This window comes from Salvia splendens, chromosome 9, assembly GCF_004379255.2.
Source record: "Salvia splendens isolate huo1 chromosome 9, SspV2, whole genome shotgun sequence".
Lineage (NCBI taxonomy): Eukaryota > Viridiplantae > Streptophyta > Magnoliopsida > Lamiales > Lamiaceae > Salvia > Salvia splendens.
The window spans coordinates 2,494,036-2,521,359 of NC_056040.1; the positions used below are offsets into that span (position 1 = coordinate 2,494,036).

General features: G+C 42.3%; 4 protein-coding genes across 7 annotated transcripts; 2 read left to right on the forward strand and 2 right to left on the reverse strand.

Moving 5' to 3' along the window:
• The first annotated feature begins 11,434 nt into the window (after positions 1 to 11,434).
• On the forward strand, positions 11,435 to 14,302 carry LOC121747265 (BEL1-like homeodomain protein 1). 3 transcript variants are annotated; one of them, XM_042141274.1, is made up of 4 exons: positions 11,435 to 11,659; positions 11,764 to 12,233; positions 13,221 to 13,522; positions 13,612 to 14,302. In XM_042141274.1, exons 2-4 carry the CDS (start codon positions 11,766 to 11,768, stop codon positions 14,168 to 14,170), a joined length of 1,329 nt encoding a protein of 442 aa, XP_041997208.1. In that variant the 5' UTR covers positions 11,435 to 11,659; positions 11,764 to 11,765; the 3' UTR covers positions 14,171 to 14,302. The 3 variants fall into 3 exon arrangements, with proteins under 3 accessions (XP_041997208.1, XP_041997206.1, XP_041997207.1); XM_042141273.1 differs by having other exon boundaries at positions 11,436 to 11,659; positions 11,745 to 12,233; XM_042141272.1 differs by having other exon boundaries at positions 11,435 to 12,233.
• Positions 14,303 to 14,370: 68 nt separating this feature from the next.
• Positions 14,371 to 17,070, reverse strand: LOC121747266 (BTB/POZ domain-containing protein At3g05675-like). The gene is made up of 4 exons (XM_042141275.1): positions 16,791 to 17,070; positions 16,305 to 16,370; positions 15,954 to 16,014; positions 14,371 to 15,859 (listed from the first exon to the last, which is right to left on the reverse strand). Exons 3-4 carry the CDS (start codon positions 15,963 to 15,965, stop codon positions 14,555 to 14,557), a joined length of 1,317 nt encoding a protein of 438 aa, XP_041997209.1. The 5' UTR covers positions 15,966 to 16,014; positions 16,305 to 16,370; positions 16,791 to 17,070; the 3' UTR covers positions 14,371 to 14,554.
• A 191-nt stretch (positions 17,071 to 17,261) lies between these two features.
• LOC121749815 lies at positions 17,262 to 21,470 on the reverse strand. Of its 2 annotated transcripts, none has more exons than XM_042144462.1 (9): positions 21,251 to 21,470; positions 20,668 to 20,752; positions 20,442 to 20,570; positions 19,416 to 19,534; positions 19,014 to 19,095; positions 18,261 to 18,320; positions 18,062 to 18,169; positions 17,792 to 17,837; positions 17,262 to 17,693 (listed from the first exon to the last, which is right to left on the reverse strand). In XM_042144462.1, exons 2-9 carry the CDS (start codon positions 20,743 to 20,745, stop codon positions 17,479 to 17,481), a joined length of 837 nt encoding a protein of 278 aa, XP_042000396.1. In that variant the 5' UTR covers positions 20,746 to 20,752; positions 21,251 to 21,470; the 3' UTR covers positions 17,262 to 17,478. The 2 variants fall into 2 exon arrangements, with proteins under 2 accessions (XP_042000396.1, XP_042000395.1); XM_042144461.1 differs by having other exon boundaries at positions 21,236 to 21,469.
• Positions 21,471 to 23,001: 1,531 nt separating this feature from the next.
• On the forward strand, positions 23,002 to 27,020 carry LOC121746543 (probable ethanolamine kinase). Its single transcript, XM_042140425.1, has 11 exons — positions 23,002 to 23,277; positions 23,656 to 23,747; positions 23,918 to 24,024; positions 24,212 to 24,317; positions 24,432 to 24,554; positions 24,675 to 24,766; positions 25,410 to 25,494; positions 25,979 to 26,084; positions 26,193 to 26,259; positions 26,517 to 26,609; positions 26,690 to 27,020. The coding sequence occupies exons 1-11, from the start codon at positions 23,153 to 23,155 to the stop codon at positions 26,807 to 26,809; spliced, it is 1,116 nt and encodes a 371-aa protein (XP_041996359.1). The 5' UTR covers positions 23,002 to 23,152; the 3' UTR covers positions 26,810 to 27,020.
• The last annotated feature ends 304 nt before the right edge of the window (positions 27,021 to 27,324 follow it).

Below are 27,324 nucleotides of genomic sequence, written 5' to 3' on the forward strand. Positions count from 1 at the left end.
CGTAGGCCATGACCTACGCTACATCCACGATCTTAGGCCATGACCTACACGACATCCACGACTTAGGGTGGTGATGCAAGCCACGATCTTAGTTCAAGATATAAATAGAACTTAGATCAGATAGAAGAGGGTTAAGCTCTCTAGAGATAAAATAGCAAATAGCAAGTTTGTATTTGTAAGCTGTAGAAAACAGATCAAGCAATACAATCTTGCCCTCCCTTCTTCCCGTGGACGTAGATTTACTTCAGTAAATCGAACCACGTAAATTCTTTGTGTCGTAGTTTTCATTCTCTACCAGCAATTACTAACATCAGAAATTCGCGGATCCATCACTGGCGCCGTCTGTGGGAAACAGAGAACAAAATTTGTGATAAAGCGAATTTTTGATCCATTTTTTTCCACCCAAAAAATGCATACCAGATCGCAGAGTACCCGTATTCCTGCCCGTGAGAACCAGGAGGAAGCCAATCCATCCCATAGGTCTGGAAAACAGCCTAGGGATAAATCCACCACCAGTTCTCATGGCGAAGGAACAGGCCGCTCCAAAAATCGTCCCACTGAGTCTTCCCAGCAGCCTGATTTGAATGAGGCTGTCAAGCTGTTCTTGGCTGAGAAGCAGGATGAGTTCTTAGCCTTCCTGCAAAAGAGCCAAGAGCCGAAGACGAAAGCGGAGGATTCTCCTTCCTCATCCAGACATGAAAGTCACTACCGCAGTAGTGCCGTGTCTTCCAGGAAGAAGAATCCTCAACCCCGACATATTCCTGTTCTTCCTCGGTACCGGAATCACAGGAGAACTCAATCTCCTCCATACCGACGAGATATCGGATTCGCCGTGTACGGAGCACTGAAGACTCCGTTCTCGGACGACATCACCCGAACTCCCCTACCACAGAACTACCGAACTCCGTCGATGACTTACGACGGGCTCGTGGACCCTCACGATTTCTTGGGGCGCTATCAGTATAACATGGCGAACCAGGGTCTCAACGAGGTCCACATGTGCAAGCTGTTTCCCGAGCTGCTCATCGGGAACGCGAGAAGGTGGTTCGATAGCCTCCCCCAGGGCAGCATCAGATCTTACCGAGATCTAATGGATGCCTTCCACAGGAGGTTCTTTCAGAAAGCGGAAGCCCGAATCACTTCGGCTCAGCTGCTTTCCATTCGTCAAGGTCGCGACGAAAAAATCAGCGACTTTATGACAAGATTCCACAAGGAATGCCTGCAAGTAGACGATCTCAACGATCTGCTTGTCATCTCGGCATTCCAAAATGGAATCCTGCCCGGAGCTCTCTACAGGAAGCTCGTTGAGTGCGGTCCGCAGACAGCTCAGGAAATGTGGGACATTGCGGACCAGTACTCCCGGGCCGATGAGGCAGACCGTCGCAAACGGTCGTTAGACAGCTCATCGTCCCGAGGAGACAGGAGGAAGCCCGATCATAGCGATCAGGGACATCCTCGCCGAACTCCTTTTGGCGATCAGGGACATCCTCGCCGAACTCCTTTTGAAAGGATTCAAAGGACTCCGGTGCAAGACAGATTGGGACCCCGTCTCAATCCCGAGAAGCCGCCCGCTCAGTTCGTACCGCTGAACAAGCCGAGAGCGGAAATTTTCGAACTACACTCTGACCTGTTCGAAAAGCCAAAGCGGATGACGAAATCAGCCGCGCGCCGACCCCAGGATAACTACTGCTCCTACCATCAAGACCACGGTCACGATACCGAGGAGTGCAGAAACTTGGCTGCAGGTATCGATGTTCTTGTGAGGGCAGGGACATTGAAAAAATACCAAAGCAAGCAGTCAAAGAAGAATAAGAAGCAGAGAGGTGCGAACTGCGCTCCTCAGGATCCGAAAAGGCAGCCGGATCCCGAAGACGATGACGAGCCGCAATATGATGGAGTAATCCTGACTATTGACGCTCTCCCTGCCGGGAAGACCAAGTCGTCCCTGAAGTCAGAGCGCAGGGGCTCCAATCGAGAGGAGCCAACGCATAAAAGGCTGAAGCAGGACGAAGTGATTACGTTCTCGGATGCTGATCCCGTCCCGGCCATCTCTCCTCACCAAGACGCCATTGTCATCCAAGCCGGAGTGGCAAACAAACTGATCCACAGGGTGTTTGTGGATACAGGAGCGTCAGTCAGCATTCTTTTTAAAGAGTGCTTCGACAAACTAGAAGTGGACCCAGCTCGGCTCAGCCCGGCTCCGCTTCCCCTGAAGAGCTTCACCCAGGAGGACACCCGGCCTGAAGGTATTATCAGCCTTCCGATCACGGTGGGGAAAGCGCCTACTAGCTCCAGTACGATGATTGAGTTTTTCGTGGTGAAAGCTCGGTCCCCGTACAACGTCATCCTGGGAAGAGACTGGCTCAACACAGTTCGGGCCGTTTGCTCCACCTATCACCTCACCATCAAGATCCCTACTAAAGGAGGGATAGCGGTCATCCGAGGTGACCAAAAGAGAGCAAAGGAATGTCTGCAAATTGCGCTTAGAAGTGCCGAGCAGTCAGATCGGCACCACCAAGCATAGCAATCACAGCGGCCGGAGTCAGAGGCGATGACCGAAGTCATACCGGAGCCGAACTCGATGACAGTTCAGCTGTACGAAGACGATCCATCCAGAACGGTTAAGATCGGCTTCGCGGGAACGCCTCTACTTCGGGAAAAAACCATCCAGCTCCTCAAGGAGTACAAAGACGTCTTTGCATGGTCTCCGTTGGACATGACCGGAGTGCCCCCCGAGGTAATCACTCATCGTTTAAATATTGATCCTTCGGTCCGGCCGATAAAACAGAAGCAAAGACTCTTTGCGGCAGAACGAAGTCAAGTCATCCATGACGAAGTCCGTCAATTATTGAAGGCGGATGTGTTATTCGAAGTGAAGTATCCTTCGTGGGTGGCCAATCCTGTCATGATCAAGAAAAAGGAAGGAGGATGGCGGATGTGCATAGATTTCACCGATCTAAATAAGCACTGTCCCAAAGATTGCTATCCCCTTCCGAACATAGATAAAAAAGTAGAAGCTCTGATAGGCTTTGAAATTTTTTGTTTTCTTGATCTATACAAAGGATACCATCAGGTTTTAATGGATGAGATTGACGCTTCAAAAACGGCCTTCATTACTGATTTCGGCATTTTCGCTTATAAAAAGATGCCATTCGGTTTAAAGAATGCCGGAGCCACTTATCAAAGGATGGTAGACAAGCTTTTTCGGCACCTGATTGGAAAGGAGGTCGAAGTATATGTTGACGATATAGTCGTCAAGAGCAAAAGCACCTCGGAGTACGAGCACAACCTCAAGTCCACTCTCAACGTGCTCAAGAAAGCCAACCTCAAACTTAATCCCCAAAAGTGTACCTTTTTGGTAGATTCGGGAAAGTTTCTGGGTTGTTGGGTTTCAAAAGACGGACTCAAGGCAAACCCCTCAAAAGTTCAAGTCGTTCAGAACATGGCAATGCCGAAGTCCATACATGACGTGCAAAGGCTAACCGGATGTCTAGCCGCACTGAGTCGATTCCTTTCCCAAGCAGCCGAAAAGCAACTGCCGTTCTTCAAGGTGTTGAAAAAGGCACCAAAGTTCGAGTGGGGAGCCGAGCAGAAAAAGGCCTTTGACGAGCTCAAAAGTTATCTAGCCGAGCTTCCTATTCTCTCTGCTCCAACCGAAGCCGAAGTAATATTCTTATACTTAGCGGCATCGGATCAAACCATCAGCGCGGTACTTGTTCGAGAAGAAGGCCTAAAGCAGCTTCCCATCTACTTTACAAGCCGAGCATTAAGAGGTCCAGAAACCAGGTATCAACCACTGGAAAAGATTGCTCTGGCATTAGTAAATGCAGCAAGGAGACTGCGGCCATACTTCTATGCTCACAAGGTATGCGTCTTAACTGATCTGCCACTTCGGCAAGTGTTGACCAAACCAGGAGCATCAGGCAGAATCGCCAAGTGGGCTATAGAGTTGGGAGAGCACACAATTGAATATCTACCTCGGAAAGCCATCAAGGGACAAGCCTTGGCAGATTTTCTTGCAGAAGCGAAGTTCGATCAAGCAATTCCTATTATTGCCGAACAGAAGAATTCTGCCAATGCCGAACTAGCACAGCCCTTGGAATCCGAAGTAGAGCCGCCGGACTGCTGGAGCGGATTCGTAGATGGAGCTTCAAACAAGATGGGAAGTGGAGCTGGTATTTTACTTGTCGCTCCCGACGGACACGAGGTAACCTACTCACTTCGTTTCCTATTCCCCACTACTAATAATGAAGCCGAGTACGAAGCCCTCCTGGCCGGACTCCAGTTAGCGCAAAGTCTGCTCGTCAAATCTCTCAAAGTCCATTGTGATTCACAAGTCATAGTAAATCACGTGTTGGGTACAAGTGAAGCTCGTGACGAGAGAATGAAGAAGTATTTGGACAAAGCGCAAAGCATCAGCCGAAGTTTCTCCTATTTTCGGATAATCCGCATTCCCAGAGCGGAAAATAGCCGAGCAGATGCCTTAAGTAAGTTGGCCTCAGATCCGAGCTCAAAGGCGGAAGAATTAATGCATCGAAGCATTGATGAAGCCGAGGTACATTCAGTATCCAGCTCGCCGAACTGGATGACGCCGATCTTGCAGTATCTGGATCAAGGACAATTGCCCGAGGATAAGAGGGAAGCTCGGAAGATCACGTGCCGAGCTCTTCGGTACGAACTTCATGAAGGAGTCCTCTTTAGAAAGTCTTACCTCCAGCCGTTATTGCGGTGCGTAGGACCAGAAGAGACGGACTACATCCTCAGAGAAGTTCATGAAGGATCGTGCGGTAGCCACATCGGAGCCAGAGCTTTAGCTAAAAAAGTTCTGAGATGGGGATATTATTGGCCAACCATGGTACAAGAGGCAGTTCAGCTCGTCAAGAAGTGTACGAAGTGCCAAATTCATGCAAATGTCCCAAGGATGCCGCAGACCGATCTATACACTATGCAAAGCCCTTGGCCTTTCATGCAATGGGGCATAGACATAGTGGGACCACTTCCTCAAGCTCCTCGGCAAATGAAATTCCTTATCGTTGCCGTGGACTACTTCACGAAGTGGGTGGAGGCTGAACCATTAGCTACGATAACGAGCTCAAAGGCATTGGACTTCGTCTGGAAGAACATAGTGTGCCGATTTGGCATACCCCACATCCTCATCTCGGATAATGGGACTCAGTTCACCGACAAGACGTTCAAGAATTGGTGCCAAGAGCTGAACATTCAACAGCGGTTCACTTCGGTCTCCCATCCCCAAGCAAACGGACAAACGGAAGTAACGAACCGGATTCTGGTGAAAGGGTTAAAAGCTCGGTTAGAACAAGCCAAAGGACAATGGGTAGAAAATCTCCCTCAAGTCCTATGGTCCTACCGAACTACACCCAAAACCTCCAATGGTGAAACTCCGTATAGTCTGGTGTACGGCACTGAAGCCGTAATTCCGGTGGAGATCGGCGTACCCAGTCCCCGAACTCTAAATTTCTCCTCAGAAATGAATGACGACGGACTGAGGGCAGAACTAGATCTCGCCGAAGAAAGAAGAGAATTGGCGTGCATAAAAGCAGCCAAGTACAAGGAGCAAGTAGCCCGGTATTATAACCAAAGGGTGAAAAGGCTTCAATTTCAAGTGGGAGATCTCGTCTTGAGAAACAACGAAGTAAGCCGAGCAGAAAAGCTGGGCAAACTCGAACCCACATGGGAGGGTCCATATCGGGTGTCAGAAGTCCTCGGCAAAGGGTCTTATAAATTGACTCACATGTCAGGAGAACAAGTACCCCGAACATGGCACGTCTCCAACCTCAAGAAGTTCCACTTGTAAGAGACAAAAGTCCGGTCAGTCCGTCTCGTGTCTAGTTCGGTCATAGGGGTATGTGTTTTTGTTTGTTTATTTTTTACTTGTACCTTTTACTTGTCGTTTTTTAAAAAAAAAGGGGTTTAAAGTTTTTTTCCTTCGTCCTTTTCATTTTTTCTCTATGTGTTTTGTCTCTATGTGCTTGTCGTCTCTTACAAATGGTACCAAGGTATATCGTTCTTTAAAGACTGATCTCCTTTTTAGATCGATTATTAAAGACTATTGTGAGTCCAAGCTTCTACGGAGGATATAGGACCACAATTCAGCTTAACAAGCAGTCCGTCTGAAACGAACTGCAATAAGCCAACGATTGTGAGTCCAAGCTTCCAAGGAGGATACAAGACCGCGATTCAGCTTAACAAGCACTTCGTCTGAAACGAACTGCAATAAGGGAAAGTCCGATCCACGCGATAAACCTCGCCGAATTAGGACGACCAAGTTCGGTCAAAGAAGTTTACCTCATAAGACCGGGGACGACCATGTCTAGTCAAAGAGGTTTACTGCATAAGACCACTTCGGTTAACAGGGAAAGTCCGATCCACGCGATAAAACTCGCCGAATTAGGACAAGGGAAAGTTCGATCCCGGCGACAAAAATCGCCAAATTAGAACACAAACCAAGTCCGGTCAAAGATGTTTATTTCATCAGACCAAAGACGAGTCCGGTCAAAGATGTTTATTTCATCAGATCAAAGACGAGTCCGGTCAAAGATGTTTATTTCATCAGACCAAAGACGAGTCCGGTCAAAGATGTTTATTTCATCAGACCAAAGACGAGTCCGGTCAAAGATGTTTATTTCATCAGACCAAGGACCAAGTCCGGTCAAAGAAGTTTACTTCATAAGACCAAGGCCCAAGTCCGGTCAAAGAAGTTTACTTCATAAGACCGAGGACGAGTACGATGAAATTTTTTCGCTAAGCTGTAAATACAGTGTTAGAAGCGAAAACAAAATTTCATTTTTCAAATCTTGTTCGGCATACAACTTAGCTACCCTACAAAATGGCGTTACGCTATTACAAAGGACTATTCTACTGTCCAGGGTTGCTGAAGTTAAGCCACCTATCTGCAAAACCCTCTGGAAGCCGAGTTCGGTTGTTCCGAGCAGATGAAGAATAAGCAGGTCGACGAGATGCTATCCTCGACCCAACGCCTCTTCCCCGAGCCCGAGAAGTCCTAACACCTCGGCGATGAAGAGTCTCTGCAATAAGCATCTGCTGATCTTGCTCGCTCATAGTCACAACTCCTCGGCGAATTTCAGTCCGTCCCTGTCTTGACGATTCCGGTTGCTCCTGAGCCCGTTCTCGTCTTGACGTTTCCGGCTGTTCCGGAGTTCGTTGTTGGCTGGGAGTAGGATTTTGAACAAGGGAACCAGAGGTTTGATCTGGAGTGCGAGCATCTGTTGGCGCGATATGCCGAAGGAATCTTTCTATGGAGGGGCGCCGAGAAAGAACAATGTTGTACCGAGAAGCCCAACGCCGCAGTGATGTCACAACTTGTTGGCAAGCCGGGCTCTCCAGCACATTGTTCATACGGAGTACATGATATTCCTCCCACAGTTCGTCAACTCGACTCTGAACATCTGATATGGTCATTCCCCCGCGCACACGGATGTAATCCTCATACGCAGTCCTCTCAGCAATGGCCGTATTCAGCTCGGCCTCCAGATCTTTCTTATCGGACTCTAAGTCCTTGATATCGGCCTCCAGCTTCACTAAACGAGCCAGAAGCTCGTCATTCTTCGTCTGATCGGCTATAGCTCTTCTCTCAGCTTCGTCCAAAGCCGAAGAGTACAGCCGTTTCCAGTGAAGTATCTCCATCTCCTTGGGTACAAAGCAGCTATATTAGTTCGGCAGCTGTACCGAGCAGATAGTAAAATACAACAGGAATAAAGGCAAGTACGAAAAGCTATACGAAGACAAGTGTAGAGAATTTTTCATTCACAAGGAAAATTTTTTACACTAGGGCTTCAAGGCCATTTTACAAGGAAGAAACTAGACTAAGAGAAGGGAGACGAAATCATACTCCGCCAGCTTCGTCTCCGGCTCCTCGGTCTGGTACAGCTTCTTTCTCCTGGGCTACCTCAGCCTCAGCCTCGCCTCCTGCCGGCCTCGCCTCCGCCTCCTGATCGGCTTCCTTCTCCGGATGCCCGGCCTGATCGACTTCGGCCTCCCGCTCCAGCGGCTCGGCCTCACCCTCTCCGTTGTAAGTCGAAGCGGGTGAAACGGGTCCCACGGAGGCAAAGATAGCCTCCAGGTTCTCGTCCCGATCAGCTCGACAACTCCGGACTTGGTCTGCAGAAAGCAGGACCGAAGATGAAGCGAGCTCCTCAAGGAGCGGCAGATTCTGAAGCCGAGCCGCTATCTCTCGGCTGTACAGAGGCAGCACGACATCGGCCCCCTGCTCGCCCTTATCGGCAATTAGCCTTACCAGACTACCGACAAAGGCCGAGAACTGGCTGCTCAAAAAGAGTTTCTCCGTGTAAACACGGAGAGCCTCCCCTTGGGCAACCACGGCAGCAGCATCCCTCCGTTTCGTCTGCTCCCGCTGGATGACGAGCTGGTTTTTGGCAAACTGAGCTTCATCCTGGGCCGAAATCCTAGCAGCTCTGGCCTTCTCAAAGTTAGCCTCAGCCTGTTCGGCCCGATGACAAGCAGCCGCCAACTTCCTCTGCATCTCAGCATAGTCATTGGACGCTTTGGAGAGTTCGACGGCGACGAGCTTGGAGAGCATATCGTTCCTCTGAAAATGAATAAAGAAAAAAGTCAACAAAGGGACCACAAAAAATACAGGAAAAAAGCAAGGCCAGAAAATCAAGAAGAGAATTCACCTCGGCGAAGTCCGTGGGCCATAAAAACGGCTCACAGATATGTTCCGAAGGAGGCGCCAAGACCACGTCTTTCTCTGGCGCTCTCGGGGGCTTCTGGGCCTTCCCCCTCCCCTTTGCCGAAGTTGACTCCGGCTTCTTCGGATCCGAAGAGGTTTTTTGCCTTTTCGGAGTCCTCTCGGCATCAGACGCCGAGCTGGTGGTTTTCGGCCTCTCCGGCTCCTTGGACTCCGAAGATTTTCGGGTAGCCTTGTTCAGCATGTACACTGCCAAAAAGCAAGAAAGCAAGGTTAGTTTTCTTCGTTAAAGCAGTAGAACATAAAGGTAAAGAGAAATCCTCACCCTCGGCCTCTTCGTCCGAAGACGAGATGTCGAACACGACGTCGCCCTTGACGAGCTCAGACTCCGTGTATTGTTTCCTAACTACGGGAATCTTGTTGAGCTCGCCATCGAGCTCGTCCAACGGTTCAGGCCGAGGGTGACGGATAACGGACTTCGGCCCTCTCCAGGGAAAACTAGGAGCCGCTGTCCTATTATAAAAAAAGAAGCGGTTTTGCCATTTCGGCCACTTGGTTTTGCAGAATGCCCTAAAAGGCTGTAAGGGGATCAAGTAAAACCAAGATCCCTTCCTTTTAAATTGGAAAAAATTAAGGATTGCCCGCAGAGACAGATCCTTATCTAACCTACGGAGTTCGGCAGCAAAAGCCGACAAGTGCCTCCAAGAATTCGGAGTCACCTGACCTAAAGGGAGTTGAAAAAAATCAAGAAGCTCTACAAAAGGTGGGGGAAGAGGGAAACGAAGCCCGCATTCTAAGCAGGCTTCGTAAACGGTGGCATAACCCTCCGGCGGGTCGTTAGCCCTATGATCATCATCGGGAACCACCGCCTTCCCCCCAGGAAAAGAGTATTTTTCGTAAAGGGATATCACAGTATCCTTACTCATGATACTGTGAAAATACTCTACGGTCTTCTCCCCGGATTCTTTCCGGCTAGAAGACCCCTTACCCCCTTTTCTACCGCTACCAGACTCAGACGAAGAAGAAGCAGACATGGTTCTTACTCTTTGAAAGTTTGAAGAAATCCTGAGGAAATTTTTGAAAGCGGAAGGAAATTTTTCACGCAAAAGATAGAGAGTGCAGAAGAAGCCAATAGCAAAGGTGTTCAAATGATGAAGAAAGGCGGTATTTATCAGATTTGGAAAAGATTTCAAATCATCGCACCGTTTCATATCCCACCTTTTCAGGATTCGACGGCCGGATTTTACTGTCGCGTTTAATGCCGCATTTAATGCAGTCACGCGCAGGGCACGTCCCCTGACTTCAGCCTCCCCCGTACCCTTTTCCAGAATGCCGAAGTGACTCGCTTCGCCGAAGTGATTCACTTCGCTTTTCGGGGGGGGTAGTGATGGGGTGCGTACTAAACAAGCCCAACAGCAATGACGGCCCATCAGCCCAAAGCCCAAGGAAGAGTATGAGTTCGGCATTACCAAAGAGTTCGGCCTCAGCCTACAGCTCGGTAAAAGCCAACCTATCAAGCTCTGCTCTCAGGTCGGCATCAAGCTCTACTCTCAGATCGGCAACCAAAGCAGGAGTATGAGTTCGGCATTACCAAAGAGTTCGGCCTCAGCCTACAGCTCGGTAAAAGCCATCCAATCAAGCTCTGCTCTCAGGTCGGCATCAAGCTCTACTCTCAGATCGGCAACCAAAGCAGTTCGGTCTCAGTATTCGACCGAACAAGGAGTTAGTGGACCCATACAGGATGTCCAACACACCCACTACCACGTGGTGTCAACTCAGGCCACGATCGTAGGCCATGACCTACGCTACATCCACGATCTTAGGCCATGACCTACACGACATCCACGACTTAGGGTGGTGATGCAAGCCACGATCTTAGTTCAAGATATAAATAGAACTTAGATCAGATAGAAGAGGGTTAAGCTCTCTAGAGATAAAATAGCAAATAGCAAGTTTGTATTTGTAAGCTGTAGAAAACAGATCAAGCAATACAATCTTGCCCTCCCTTCTTCCCGTGGACGTAGATTTACTTCAGTAAATCGAACCACGTAAATTCTTTGTGTCGTAGTTTTCATTCTCTACCAGCAATTACTAACATCAGAAATTCGCGGATCCATCAATGAACTGAGGTAAATAGTAAATAAGTTGTGTTATGTTCAACTGTGAGCAATAAACTTTTACTATACATGTTAGTAAATTAATTTATATTTGTAAAAATAAAAGACATGTATGTCCAAACGTTATTAATTGGTTTGATGGACCGCATTTCCAATTGGTTATTAAAAGTGATTGACCAATGAACGTGCAGATGGGGTCTCCATTTTTCAACTAACCGTGAAATAAAGGTGGCTCCTTATCCCAAATTAAATTAAATTAAATTAAATTACTTGAAAAAAGAAAAACATTAATTAGCCTATGTCTATCTATATTCTATACCTCTAAGCTAATTTGCTTTTTTTGGCTCGACTAATCTATGTAAACTTTATTCTGTATTAACTAACTATAGAAATTAATTTGTTTATCGATTACTCACTTATTCACTTTTATTGCAAGTTAAAATTTATTTTATTTTTAAAAATTTATGCCTGATCAAATATTTTGGGTAGTCGGTCCAGCGATCTTAATTGGCATTCAAAATGGTTTGTGGCTTTATATGTGAAACTTTTTTCTCCACCACAGAATAAAAACCGAGAATAATATCTAAGGATAATATTAATATAATAAAAATAAAAAGAGAAATCAATAATGAAGAGCCCCCACCCCCTCAATATCATCTTCTTCCACATATATTATTACAAATTATTTTCATTTTCTTTTCAAATATTGCAATAGAAGAATTTTGAGTCAGAAGTAGACGTTTCCTCGTTTTTCAGCTGTCTGTCTGTATGAATCTTCTGACACACTTTGTTTTCAATCTAAAACACACATCTTTGTCAGTCTGAAAAAAAGTTGGATTTCTTTGTAAGAATGGTGAGGAAATGTAACTGAAATCAAGGTTAATTTAATTGTGTGTTGTTTGTGAAAATTAAGTCTTTTTTTTTTCTCAATGGCGAAGTATTTTCACGGCGACACAGAAATGCAAGGAAACGGCGACGTTTTACAAACCCTTATTCTCAACCAGCACCACCACCTTCCGCCGCCGCCCTCCGCCGCCAACTTCATCTTCCTCAACGCCTCTCAGATTCACTACAACAGCGGCGGTGTGCCGGCGCGTGAAGTGAAGCGGGGACTCTCCCTGAGCCTCTCCTCAGATGAGAAGCACGCGGCGGCGTCGGAGAGAGTTAGGGTTTTCGGTGTGGCGGAGAAGGCGGCGCTGAGTTGCAAGTATTTGAAGGCAGCGCAGCAGCTTCTTGATGAGGTTGTGAACGGGAGGAAGGAGGCTGAGAAGGGTGGAGAATCAGGTAAAGAGGATGATGGGAAGCTGAGAGATGATGCGGAGGCGGTGGCCGGAGACGGCTGTGGTAAAGGTGGGGCTGAGCTTACTACGGCGGAGAAACAGGAAATTCAGATGAAGAGAGCCAAGCTTGTTGATATGCTCCATGAGGTAACCCCATTTTAGAAGTGTGCTTTATATTTTGAAGGATAAATTGTCGGATAAACCGTGAAGTTCGTTCAAATTCTAGTTCATTTTTCAATTTTTAAAACCACCTTGAAAATTTTCCGGTTTGCAATTATTCGATGTTGAATTTTTTGATGAAATTGGATCTGATTTGGTAGTTGGGTAATCATATGATGTTGTTGATTCATACATAAAACGATGTCGTTTGGTTGAAAAACATAACAGTAACAGTATAACATGTAAACGATTTGAATATTTGGCACTTAGATAATTGCAAACAAGTCTAAACTTTTGGTAATTATTGATGAAATTGTACTTGGCGTGATAGTCGGGATATTATGGGTGGAATTCACTACTGGTGAGCTCAGTGATGTTTATTAGTAATAGAGAAAATGAGGTCGCTTGGCTGAAAACACCAACAATATATTACATGTAAGCGATCGGATGGATTTGTTCACCGTGAACAAATCTAAACTTCATGATTTTTCCAACTAATTTTTAAATTATGAGTGATCATAATTTGATCAAACTTCGTAGTTTTGATCTTCTTTTAATTTGAATCAAGGATTATCTTTCGTTAACAATCAACCGTTTACTTTGACATAGTTATTGATTTTGAGCTTATTTGACCATCTTATCCTTCAAAAAGTAAATCATTATGTGTCCCATAAAAATAAACATTTTTTGATTTTTGTCTGTTCCGTAAAAATATTCACTTCCATTTTTGGTAACTTTTTATTTTTTAATAAATTGAGTCTCATTCTCAACTAACAATATTTCAATCAGTTTTTCTTTCTATATCTCTCATACTTTAACAATCGGACATTAAAACCTGTGTTATTCCAAAGTGTTTATGTTTATGGGTCGGAGGGAGTATGTTTTATCGATCTATCGTATCACTCAGAAAACTCAAAGTAAACTCCCATTGAATAAATATTTCGTAGAAGTAGAAAATGATGGAGAAAATTGCAGGTTGAGCAAAAGTACAAGCAATACGAAGAGCAAATGCAGAAGGTGATAAAGTGGTTGGAGGAAGCAGCCGGCGTGGGATGTGCCAAAACCTACACTGCTTCGCCACTGGAAACAATCTCAAAGCAGTTCCGTTCCCTCAAAGATGCAATAATGCAACAAATCCGACGTCGAACCACAAACTCAGGGCCGAAAATGGAGGCGTCCACCTTCCAAATCAACAGTCCATGGCGACCTCAGAGAGGCTTGCCCGAGAAATCTGTCTGCGTTCTTCGCGCTTGGCTCTTCCAACACTTCCTCCACCCGTATACATAAACATTCTTTCATCGTCTCGCTTTCCATCTTTTCTTTTCATATCATTGTTTTTTTCTAAATATGATTCATGATTGTGTAGTTATCCTAAAGATTCGGACAAGGTCATGCTTGCCCAGCAGGCAGGCCTTACTAGAAGTCAGGTGTCTAACTGGTTCATCAACGCCCGCGTTCGCCTCTGGAAGCCGATGGTGGAGGAGATGTACGCGGAGGAGATGAAGGCACAGCAGCAGACGCCCAAGATTGAACACGAAAACGAGGGTTTGGTTGACGAAAATGCAAGTTTAACCATCAACAACAACGACAACGAGGGCTTCAGCCTCATCGGATCATCAAAAATGGACACAGAGTGGATGAGGAGCTCAAAGAAACCGCGAAATGCTCAAGTGTCGAGTTCCCCATCGATGATTGTGTCTGAAGTGGAGAACCAACACGTTACTACCATAACTGGGACGCCTGCGAATTTCTTCGGATTGTATGATCCGATTGTGGGGATCGAGCAGTTCCAACAACCCTATTCGAGGAACGGTGTTTCGCTCACGTTGGGGCTCCAGCATTGTGAGAGCCTCTCCAACCAAAGCTTTATCTCCAGCAGAAGCGTTGAGGCTTCTGCTCAAGGGAATGATTTTGTTTATTACTAGCAATATAGGGGAAAAGGAGTTGATGCATTATGATTAGTAGTATATTTCTTGATTGGGGGTTTGTATAGTGATTTTGTTGAGACCAGATGTATTGTTGGGTGGTATAGAAGAATAAATAATGGTTTTATGGAATGGCTTTGTTTTACTTTCTTGCATTGGAATTCTTGATGCTATTTTTGTCCAATCATGACAAACAACCATTAGAAAGTAGTACTGTCAAATAATTTAAATAATCCTCAGAACTCAATGCATCAAAACTATGTAGAGTAAAAATTACACGAAACACACACCTTATCTACATGAATTAGTACACACTGCTGTTGAATTGTCAATTGTCAATCTTACTAGAAGACTGATGCAATGCATCGAGAAAAGCCGGACTTATCATACTCTGTTAGGAGTTAGGTCGTTTCCATCGAGCAATACCAGCCTTCGCTTGGCAACTTTCGATCTGTAGCACCACACTTCAAATGCTTCAGTCAAGTCCGGGTAGCGGATCTGTTGGTTTTCAAACCACTCTGTCAAGATTTCTGCTTGGTCTGATGATGGCAATGCGAGGATCATTGACACAAACGCTGATTCCAATGATTGCCAAAGCTCGTCGTTGGATTTCAAGAGCATGTCATTGTCGTCATCAGAAGCGAGGGAGTCAACTGAGGGCTTCACGAGTCTAACGAATGGAAGCCAGACTTTGACCATTTGAAGGCGTTTCACAGTAGGCAAAATGATAGTTCCGTACCCTATAGCTTCCAACACTTTGACAGCGATCTCAAGAACTTTCACCTGTATATGTAGTGAACTTTCTCGACATGCTTCCTCAGCAACTTTCACTATCTTTACAGATGTCTCCACCCAGGTGAGAACAAAATCACTAGAGATTTCCAACTTTGTTACTATTTGAGAAGCCCATGATAAATCATTTAAATAGGCCTGGAACAACTCGATCTTCCCTGCTTCAGCCATTGATTCTTGGAGATCACCAACCAAAGAATCCACAAGGTTAACGAATCTCATTAGTAATTTGTTGACGCATAACTTCGCTTCCATTTTGATTTCATCGTCAGCAGTTAACAAAGGAGAGTCATCATCCTCAGTCAGCAGGTACTCAAGCTGCTCCTGAGATGACACCTTCAGATCATTCATTGAAGACGGTGGAGACGATGTGGCAAATTGGATGGCTGATATGAAAATCTTAACAACAGCCAAAGGATTGACTGGCTGCAAACGAGCAAGTACTGCTTCTGCTTGGGATCCCATTCCAGGAATAACTTTCAAAATCTCTTCTTCCTCAGATTCATCCCAAGGGACAGCTTCCAAATAGCCTACACATGTGGAAACAATTTGGGGGCATACGAGATGAATTGCAACTCTCAGTATGCCAACAGCATTCTTAACACTGCCTATATCTGACACAGTCACGTCTGAAGTGATATAGAAAAGTCTAAGAATGACAATATAATGGTCAAAATCGGATTCTTCACAATAAACCTCAACACAATTACGCGAGTCAAGAATCTGGCATGTCGGCCAACTGTCAGATAATCGGTCAGCAAAATACTTGCATTTATCTACAAGAATATGCGAATGACAGTATATCCAATCATCACGCCCTTCCTGTGTCCTAATCCTTACAACAACGTCGCTCGTAGATCTGTCACCAATCCTGCACGGCGTCCTAGATTCCTTATCCTAGAATTATCGAAACGTTGAAGCAAGAAATGATTTGCTAAGTAATTTTCAGCAAGCATGATTTTTAGCAATTTAAGCATGCAAGATAACTCACAGATAATTCCATCCACTGATTTTCTAGTGCAAAACGTTGTAGCTTTTACGCATTGTAATACCTGTAGCCAAACAAGAAAAAAACATATAAATGGTTAGGAACCCACTGATGACCTTCAAAATATCAGTCTATCCCCACAGAAAACTCATAAATTCAATGGACCAGAGCGAAAAGACCGGCAAGGAAGAAGAAAACAGTTCAACATGGAAAGCAAAAAAATCTGAATGGATAGCACAAACAAGAGTTTCAAGATTTAGGCTTTTAATCATTAGTGAAGGATGCTTACAATTCAAAAACACAAAACAAAACAAGCTTGTGGAATTGATGGAAGTCAGTTGGGAGAAAACTCACAATATGAACTTTTGCTTCATCAACTTGTGCAGCATCGCGTATTTCCCCTTCATTTTTATAGGTAGTCTGCACCGAGGGGAGCAATTAGACACAGATCAAGCATACACCAATGTCTTTTTGCAGCAAGGTAGAGCATATCCTCAAACCTGATATCTTATCCACAAAAAATGCAATTCACTAGATTCATCACATTCCAATTAACACATGACCAGAAAATTCGCATGCCCATGATCACACAACATCATATCACTTCACAGCATCACTGTTTGCTACTATTTCTCAACTGATAAGTGGAAATTTGTGGATAACAGATAACTAATTTTCAAAGTACAACACTAAACTCAAGCTAAAAAGCACACATAAACTTTTCCATCACAAGTAGATTCGAATATTATTAAGCAATGGAGAGAAATTTGGCAGATAAAATAAATAAATAAATCAGATAAAAGGGGGAAAAGATGCTGAGTTGAGCGAGTAGGGAGGTACTCTTGTAGTATCAAGTCGCTGAACCGAGCTGAGGGCGAGAAGTGGTGGTTAGGCTTCAGCCGAAAGGGAGGCGCGACTGTGCTGCCGCGCGGTTGGGTTAGACGGCGGCAGTGGGAATCGTCATGTGTGGGCGGCTTGAGCTCGCCGTCGGACAGCTGTGTTTGGTGGTCGAACGGCAAATTCTCGCCGGAGAAGAAAAGGAGAGAGAGAGAGAGAGAGAGTTAGGGATTTGGTTTTGTGAAACCAGAAAAATGAGGATTTCCTTTTGGATTTCAGAAGAAACATGTCTGTCAAAATTCTTTATTTTTTAAAAGATTAATAATCTGTAAATACATGTCATATTTCGAATTTTCAGCTTTTAATTATTTAAAAATACATAACAAGTTTTCAAAGGTAATTTTAATGTATTGAATGTGAGAATATTAATCTAAATCAAGTCTACATTTAGCTGATAGCAAAGAACATCATCGATTTTTCTTGGATAAATAAACATAAATTTTGAATTGAATCATTACATAAGTTTTCCACTACCTCGCTTTACAAGCTACTTAGCTCATTCTATTTTTCCATTCTTCTTCTATTCAATAACAAAATAAATACAATTTCATTACAGGTGTTTCCAACAGTTTATAAGCTATCAAGACCATAATTATTCAAGGTAGCTGAATCTTATGTATTAAGACCGGCATTAAGAGCTCGTCCCGGTTTTCTTTTTCTCGTCCTCGTCAAGAAGTTTCAGCCATTTCAATCCAAGATCGCATCCTGCATTAGCAGCAATTTCAAATTGATCTCTTGCCATCTCAACTGGATCATACTCATCGGCTCCAGAATCGTTCCTCAGTTTTCTGTTTGAGGATGCTTTCTTCACATTGAATTTGGTTACTGATTCAGGAAGTCGAACACCTAAAGCGTTTGTCACAAAATGTTCACTAACAAGCAATAGACGACGCAGAGAGATCTCCATGAATATACCACAGCACAACATAAGTTAAAGAGCAAACCTGCAAGGAGAAGAGATCCATAGGCTATGGCAGAAGCAGCATGACCCTATATGAATCAAGGTGAGAAAGTTAAATAGTTATTTAAACGATAAATAATCAAAACCTTTAGGTCCAAAGACATATCTTATGTTCTTATAACATGAACAATTTTAACCAAGCCACTAGAAATCATTTCAGAAACTTCCGCAGGAGACACCTAAGATTATAAAGATCATTTTTTTTAGAACAAATAGCAGATATGTCTAAGAAGTAGAGTTGAAGTTGAAATACCTTTTCAGATGCTCTATGGAAACACCAAATGGCGGAGGAAATGTCCTGGCTCACACAATCGCCGGTCAAGTATACAGCTCCTAAGAGATAGAGGGCTCCGGGATGCAACTAGAATATCACAAATTCTAGTAAGGTTTCAAACTCCATATGTAATAGGACGAACCAAAAAATGAACTGAAAGCAGTATCACAATATATACCTGGTCAACTGCCTTCTCCAGATAATAAAAAGCTTGCTGTACCGATTGTGCATAAGGGTTCTGCCAAAATATTGCAACGACGACGCTAACAAGATTCAGAAGACTGACACCATTCTTTGGAATAAGATAATGAAAAGGAGCAAGTGTATGCAATTGAAACTACAATTCCAATTATATTGACAGTCACATTTACCACTCCTCCTAAGGAGATGTGTTTTATCAGTAGAATTAAGTTATGCGTTACTATAGTAGTAGAAAAGAAAGACTACCATCTCATCTATACTTTTTCTCACACCCGTTTGTGCCTGAATTTTTCATGTGTTTGTTTTTTGGTGGGGAGTATTTTGGCTCAATTTTTTCGCGAATTGAGGTCCTGAAAAGTTGACTCGGGACTCTTGTTGCTCTGCTTCATGAAATAATATCTTTGAAATCTTTCAGCAGACACTTACAACCATTCCAAGCTTATTTAAGTACCCTTATGTGGATTATGGTTCAACAAATTGAAGCTATAGGGTGTAGCTGCTCTAGAAAATTCAAGATGAAGGCAACATGAAAATATTAGAAAAGAATTTACCAAATGAATTGATCACTGAACATACATAGTATCAGAGTGTATCAATCAAGGCAAGAAGGTCACTCTCGGGTAAGTTTTGGAACTTCTGTCTTTTGTTTAAATTTCTGGATTTCTTAATTATGAACAGCAATTGAGATAACAAGGAGTACTAGGAGTAATGGTTTATGAAGAAACCTAACCTCAGCTCTTAGGCGGCAGCCAAGATCATATAGTGCATCAGGATTGCCCATTTCAGCAGCTTCCACTAGCAATGCAGCCCCTCTGATATTAAAAGCAAGTGTAAAGAAATGTAGCAAGCTCATATAACATATTTTATAAAATTTACTTGTGTAATATCATGGCTAAGGCACAATTTAAGTAAAAATAACCATTCAAGTAGCTGAGAATTGAGTGAACTTGATGAGAATTGAGTGAAGTGACCAAAGAAAAGGAAAAAAAAAGTCATAATTTATGGTACAAGTGGTTTAAATGTAGGAGAGAAGTAGGCCAGAGTTTCTGAGACACAGTTGATTAAGCAATATCACATTCCTTAAATGCAGGACCTCCCACAGAGATAGCAGCAAAAGAAATGGTTGTCTTACACAGCTTTATTTGCACCAGGGCAGAACAGGTATTTGAGATGCATTTTAGATAGCCAATATCTAGCATGAGTGCTTGAGTTGTCGGCTTCAAGAGCCAATTCAAAATTTTGCTTTGCTGCCTGACAACAAGAATCAGAAAAAGTGGTTTAGCTAATGGAAGATTTAATTTGACATACAAATGAAACATGTGATCAATTAGAGTGCATTATAACTATAGAATAGCTGTAGAGATAGATAGAGAACCAAATGAGATAATGTTCACCAGTCTAAACCATTTAAAATTTGGAAAATGAATTGACAATATTATACTCCAATACTTAAGAAAATCCACAAAATAGAATCATGAAAAACATGACTAAAGATACTACATCAGGGATCTATGTAATGAAGTTGTAATCAATCTTAGATACATCAACATATGCAAGTTCACAAAATTAAATTCATAGATACATCAGCACAAGCAAATTCACAATATTAAAAACTCATAAACACATCAGGTTTCTTTAACAAAAACACTGGTCATCCTAAAGAGAAACATGATTGTATCATTAAGGAGCTGGAACTTAGAAAATCGCCAAAATACATATCAGCCAATTTGATCTAGTAGGTAATGGATAGTTGGATACTGACTAAGAATTCTTGACACAGATGCAGGATTGGCTAAAGGAATGCAGAGTATTCAACCAGAAGACAAGAATATCCGTGCCGAATCTGGAACAACTTTGTCAATGCACCTCCACACACTAAATTTAATGTATATTATGCATTCTTAAATAGTACTACTACTAATACAACCAGAATATCACCATGATACAATATTAGTACCATAAGCAGACATTTAACAACACAATTACACCACACTATGACATTAACCTAGCTTAAGGTGAGCAATGACCTTGAAAGCACATCCATAGCCCCATTGTCCTTCTACAAATGTTTTAACAAATGCAACATAAATAACACGCTCTTAACAAAATGAGATTACCGATTCAGATCGTGTTATTTTCATTCAAGCATGAAAATTACCCTAAGCAAAAGGAGGAGACGCTGATCACCGCGCTCACAATAGTCAATAACTCTGTCAACTTCCTGCAAGGCACTATATCCTTTGGCTATGAGCTCCATTGCCTTCTTAGACCTACTATGCATGCCTCTCTGCAAAAGAAATCAAAGAGAAGCATGGTCAACATACAACAAATAAATAACCAAGAACATAATCAAATTTCATAGAATCTGTTAATATAGAACTCACCCACAAATTGAATTGGGGAGAAACGGTAACTGCAGAGAGTTGCCTATAAGCAGGTTTCCAACGGAATACTTTGAACATTTTTCACCTATTGCAAAACCAGGTATGAGTAATACACATAAGAAAACCTCTCTCACCAGCTAAAATAGAAAGATATGACTGATTACGCATATGCAAAGTGTATCTTCTGACATTATGCATATAAGAACCCAACGGAAAATTATCACGACAAACAAGTTATGCTTTTCATATTACTTCAGTTTAGTATCTTCCCTAAAAACATAACTGAGTGTTCATATTATTATGGGAGGATCACACTACAATCTAGGTTGGAGGAAATTACTGCTGGCCCTTATACATTTCTACTGGATCTCTAACTAATTTAATGTCGCAGACATTTAAATTAGAATACAGAATTGCAATTCTCCGTTTGTAAGCAAGAGAGATTGGAATACAGAATTCAATTATAGTTAGAAAGTTTAAATGAGAATCAGATAACAGCCAAAACTGAAAATTGTATTCACATAAACGAATAATCAGCTAATAGTATAAATGCGAATGAGAGAAATACAGTTTCAATACAGACAGCGGCGACGTGGAGGAGACACAGCTGAGACGGCGGCGAGCTGCGAGTACGGAGGTACTCTTGTAGTATCAAGTCGCTGAACCGAGCTAAGGGCGAGAAGTGGTGGTTAGGCGTCGCCCGAAAGGGAGGCGCGACTGTGCTGCCGCGCGGTTGGGTGCTCTCCGTCGGACAGCTGTATTGGGTGGTCTAACGGCAAATTCTCGCCGGAGAAGAAAAGGAAAGAGAGAGTTAGGGTGTCCACTATAAGGTGGACACGCCCAATAGCCCCGCCCCAGTTTTTTGTCCATAGCCCCAGTTTTTTGTCCACAGCCCCAAAATTCTATTTTCGCCACTATAGTGGACACCTCCAATAGCCCTCAAATTTTATAATCAACTTTCATTTTATAATTACGAACAAATTTATCGGGCTATACGTACGTAGACGAAGTCGACTATACGAATTAAAAATAAAAATAAAATTTAAATTTAAATTAAAATACAAATAAATGCCCACACTTCCCCAATAAAATAAAATAAAATAAATGCCCATTTATTGACAATTGTAGGAAGAAAATTCACGAAACAAACAGAAGTTTTGCACACAAAATCACCTACCATTCGGAAAGAGAAAAATGGACGAAAAAACATTTTATTTGAATCTTCTTCTGCAAATAACTTCACGGATGCAACCGCCGCGGCTAATGGCCGCCGCTATAGTAGCCGCGCCTATAGCCGCGGCTACAGCCCCACCCGCCGCGTCCTCGCCCCGCACGCGGCTATCCCGCGTCCGCCGCCTCCCTCCCCCCTCGCCGCGTCCACCTCCGGGGCGGACAACTCCGTCACTATTGTGGACACGCCTGCCGCCCCAACCCGCGGCTATAGCCGCGGGCGTCCCATAGTGGACACTCTTAAAGAGTATCTATGGGATAGCCGCAGCTATAGCCACGCCGGGCGATCTCGGGGCGGTCTTGTGGCTATTATAGTGGGCGACTTCCGCCCCGAGGCAGACAAAAAAATTGGGGCGGACGGTCATGCGGCGTCTTCGGGGCGAGGACGAGCCGATCCGGGGCGGACGCGGCGATTAGGCTGGGCTATCCATAGCGGGGGCCGGCCGCCCCTTGAATTTTTTATTATTTATAATTTTCGACATTTTTTTAGAGAGGAAGGGAAAAGGAAGAAGGAAGAAGGAATTTTTTTTAATACACGCTTTTTGTTATAATTGCTTATAATTGGTTATAAAATTTCGGGGCTATTGGAAGTGTCCACCTATAATGGCGGAAACTTTTTTTTGGGCGCGGACAAAAAATTGGGGTTGTTGACAAAAAAGGAGGCGGGGCTATTGGGGACGTCCGCATTACAGTGGATACATATCAGTCAAAAATCTTTACTTCCTCCGTCCCACTTTAGGAGTCTCAGTTGAGTTCGGCACGAGTTTTAAGAAATGTAAAGGGAAAGTTTTGATGAAAAAAAAATAGCGTAATGTGGGTCACCTAAATCTGGTAAACAGGGACTGCTAAAATGAGACTGAGAGAGTATTTTTTAAAAGATTAATAATCGGTAAATACACATTTTATATTGATTTTTCAGTTTTTAATTATTTAAAAATACATACTCCAATTTTCCAAACGTAATTTTAATGTATTGAATGTGAGAATATTAATCTAAATAAAGTTTACATTTATCTGGCGCGTAACCAGGGGCATTTCAGTCATTCGAATATTAGGGATTGATGCAGATATTATCAAACTGAAATGAAAACCGAAAAACAAAATCAAAACCGCCTTCCCGGGTTGCATTATTCATTTGATTTTGGCAGAATCGAGGATTTTTTTTTGGATATTATACTATTAAAATCCTTTACCGTCGTCGAGTTCAGCTTGCTCAATTCACCGCCATTGTTCGATTTGCGATTCTTCTTCATCAATGGGGGCGGCCGAGAAGATTTGGAACGCGACGGAAGTGGCTGGGTCGCACAGCTCCGACATTCCGTCGTCCTCTCGCACCATCGACCACTCCCTCTCTCTACCGGAAATGAAGCCTCGCATCGTGTCAGTATTAACTTCATGTATTTGTAGCTCAAGTTTGAGAAACGTTGTTGCTTTGTTCGTATTGTTGAATGATTGTGTGATTGGGCTGCAGAGAGGTGCTAGTTAATGACTGAATTTATACGCTGTTATGTTTCCTCTTTTGATTATGTGTTACTGTAGCCATCATAATTTATAAATATTGAACCAAGACACCATGGTGTTTGTGGTTGGAATGAAGAAATGATTGATATATGAGGAAATAGCTAGATCCTACAATTATAGACTATTCAAGAAAGGAAAGAAATCAATCTAAATCAACCAAAGATTATAGAGTCAAAGGATGTGAGCTGTCATTTTATTTACCGGTTATCTTGTTGTGAATCTTGTGGTTTATTTCAGGGAACTTTTCAGAGATTTATTCAAACAATGGTCGAATTTGGATGATTCGGATTTCTCCCTTGAGACAGTGTCTGGTGGCATCACAAATCTGTGTGCGTCTCTTTTTCTCTTCCAATAACACTGTTTATTCTTCTTAGTGGAAGCTTGAAGAGTTAGGTACTTCACAAATACTCCATGTGTAGTATGAAGAAATCTCATCGAGCTGCTTCTTTTGGAAAATGGTGTCTTAAAAAGAATCTTGAATTTTCTTCTGTTTTGACAGTGCTCAAGGTGTCTGTCAGAGAAAGAGATGGAAATTCTGTTAGTACGACAGTCAGATTATATGGTCCAAATACTGATTATGTTATTGATCGCCAAAGGGAACTGCAGGTACGCTATGGTATTTCTGGAAAAAGATATCTTCGTTAATTATCGTGCTTCTTTACTTAATTGCAATGACTAGAATGAGTGAGTGAAACCGCACATTATCGTGCTTCTTTACTTAAAACCTACTGTGTATAATTTCTTTCCTTTTTAGTTAAGTCAAATTATATATGAATCCTCATACTATCTTTAGGCTATCCCATACCTCTCGGCTGCTGGATTTGGTGCCAAGTTACTAGGTGTCTTTGGGAATGGAATGGTGCAATCGTTTATTGATGCTCGTACACTTACTCCATCAGGTAAGCACCTTGGACCACCTATCTATCAGAAATGGGCATTACCACTCTTTGATAAATCTTCTCCTTTTGATGGTGTTCTTTCACTCCAGGTTAACACTAACCTTCTCTTTTCAGATATGCAAAAACCAGAGCTTGTAGTAGAAATCGCTAAACAGCTGCGAAGATTCCATGAGGTGGAAATTCCTGGTTCTAAAGAACCCCAACTGTGGAAAGACATCTCCAAGTTCTTCTCAAGAGGTAATCTATGATTATCTTTCTAGCTAAAATGTAGTTCTAGTTTCCTATAGCCTGATTTAGTTTCGTCTAGACTGTTTGTTTGGCTTCACCTTATTTTTATTTTCATCATCGTGCATGTAGCATTGACCCTCAAGTTTGATGAGAGCGTGAAGCAAAAGAAGTATGAGATGGTTTCGTTTGAAGAAATTAATCAAGAAATCAATGGCCTCAAGGTGGTCTTTTGCCTGTCTCCTGCTTAAATTTGTCCTTTTAGTTCGAAAAAATCATGATAGATGCTTCTTAAGCTCATCTTGTTAGAAGCCAAAAGTATCTTAAAAAGCCTGGTATACTTTTCGCTTCGTTAACTATATCATGATGGTGAGAGAGGAATTTGTCTTGTTGCTTTGCCCTTCTATTATCATAGTATTACTTATTTTTTTAAAACACAGAGAGCAGCTACTTGATTTCATTTAAAAGCTTATTGCTTGAAGCCTTGTAATTGAATGACAAGGTGTGCTTTGTATATCAATTGTCTTCTTTTTATTTGAAAATTCAGTTATCTTCCAAATAGTTTTATAAGATGTGCTATGTATGTTTACTGTCTTTCATTTATTATAAAATTCAGTTATTTTCCATATGGTTTTGTAACTTTATTTGTTTGGTAACTCTGGAATTTCTTTTGCATCATTGTGAATAGAAGAATAAACCGAATGTGATGAAGTGTTGTTTGCTAGCAATTTCTCCATTTTTTATTCTCCAATTCAGTAGTAGCCAAATGCAAGGAAGGTGTCTTGTCATGGAAAACTTCTATGGTTTAATATTCACTTTGGTCAAAAACACTATTTTATTCATAAACTAAATATGTTTTCCGTACAGGCAATGACAGATCGTTTTAATGCTCCCGTCGTATATTGTCACAATGATCTGCTTTCTGGGAATCTGATGCTTAATGACAATGACGGTAACATACCATGCATAAATTTCTATATGAATTATTCTCTCGCTTGCTTGCTTGCTAGATTTCTATGTATGGGTATGTTTGGAAAATCTTTGGGCTGTGTTTTAGATTATCCTTCTCTATTTAAACATAGGTGAGACTGTGGTGCAAATAAATACAAGAATGATTTGTACGGTCATTTGTGCTTGTCAAGTCATAGGTTTTGTTTATACATTAATGGTGCTGAACAGTGCAGAATTAGATTTAATATATGGGAATAAAGATCTTTAGATTGAAAAATAAAATAAAACTGGGAATTTTTGCTACCATATGGTAATTCATTCCTCAGTGAAGCTGTGAAAACTCCGGGAAATGAAAACTCTTACCTGGTTTTTTTTTTTGAGGAAATTTCTTGGACAGTATGTAAGCTATTATCAGCTGCTTTTATCATATCCCTTGGTATTATAAAATTCTTCTTGACATCCTATGTATCCTTCAAAATTTTCAGGTAAACTCTACTTCATCGACTTTGAGTATGGATCATACAATTACAGAGGCTTTGACATTGGAAATCACTTCAATGAATATGCTGGCTACGACTGCGATTACAATTTGTATGTTCTGTCCTCGACGACTCGCTAAACAACAAGCTAAGAGTCACTTTTCTCTTTTTAGGCTGATAAAGATACAAAGTTTTACTGTTGAACTTTTTTATGTCTCAGATACCCAAGCCAAGACGAACAATTCTTCTTCTTCAGGAACTATCTAAGCCCTGATAGACCACATGAGGTACATGAAAACTTATACTACATCGTATTCATACTATGTAGAACAAGAACGTTGAGACTTGAATTATCTCCAGTTTTTTTATATATTTTTCTCTCTGCCTTCTCGGGAATGAACATAACATCTTGAGTGAATTTGCACATGAATTGTACTTATTCGAACTTGCTTATTGGGAGAATGAGCTCAATATGAGCATGATGACTTATGCATGACTTCCCAAGTTCATAATCTAATAGCAAAATATGGCGAAAAAACTTCAGGTGTCCAAGGAGGCGATATCTGCTCTTTACGCAGAAACAAATCTTTACATGCTAGCTTCACACCTATACTGGGCACTATGGGCTTTAATCCAGGTACTGATAATTCTCATATGCACGTATCAATTCGAATGAGTACAGTAATTGGTATGACAATTTTGCCTTGTTTCTGACAGGCAAAAATGTCTCCTATCGATTTTGACTATCTAAGTTACTTCTTCCTACGCTACAATGAATACAAGAAGCAGAAGGAGAAGTGCTTTTCGCTGGCACACTCGTATTTTCAAAGTCGCTAAATGACTAAATCTACCGTGCAGCATGTTGCCATGTACTGATGTCGTTGTAAAAATTTTGGTTGCGGATTCTGTTGTACTTGGATGAATAAAGGTATGTTTGTGGTGTTGTTAAACCACCTTGTGTGAAGAAAGATCCACGAAACGACCCCATTGTTACGAAAAATGGGTTGCTGCTTATTAATGCCAGTGATGCTTTCTGTGTTGCTAGTTATTCTGGTGTTTCTTCAACGATTTTTTCCTTTTTCTTTTTTATTAAAGGTGTGCAATAGGCAAATGATTATTGTTTTATGCATTAGGTGAGTTGTTATACTTGCATTGTGTTAGTTCTGAATTTTTTAATTTCACAAGTTAAATATGTTGCGAATTCTTTTACAAATGGCAATTAGAGTAAGATATGTGGATATGTGACAATGAATGGTGACTAGACTTCAGTATGAGCTCAATACGAGCATAGCTCGAATATAAAGGTGACACGATTTTGTTGATATTACATGATTTGATAAAAATATGATAAA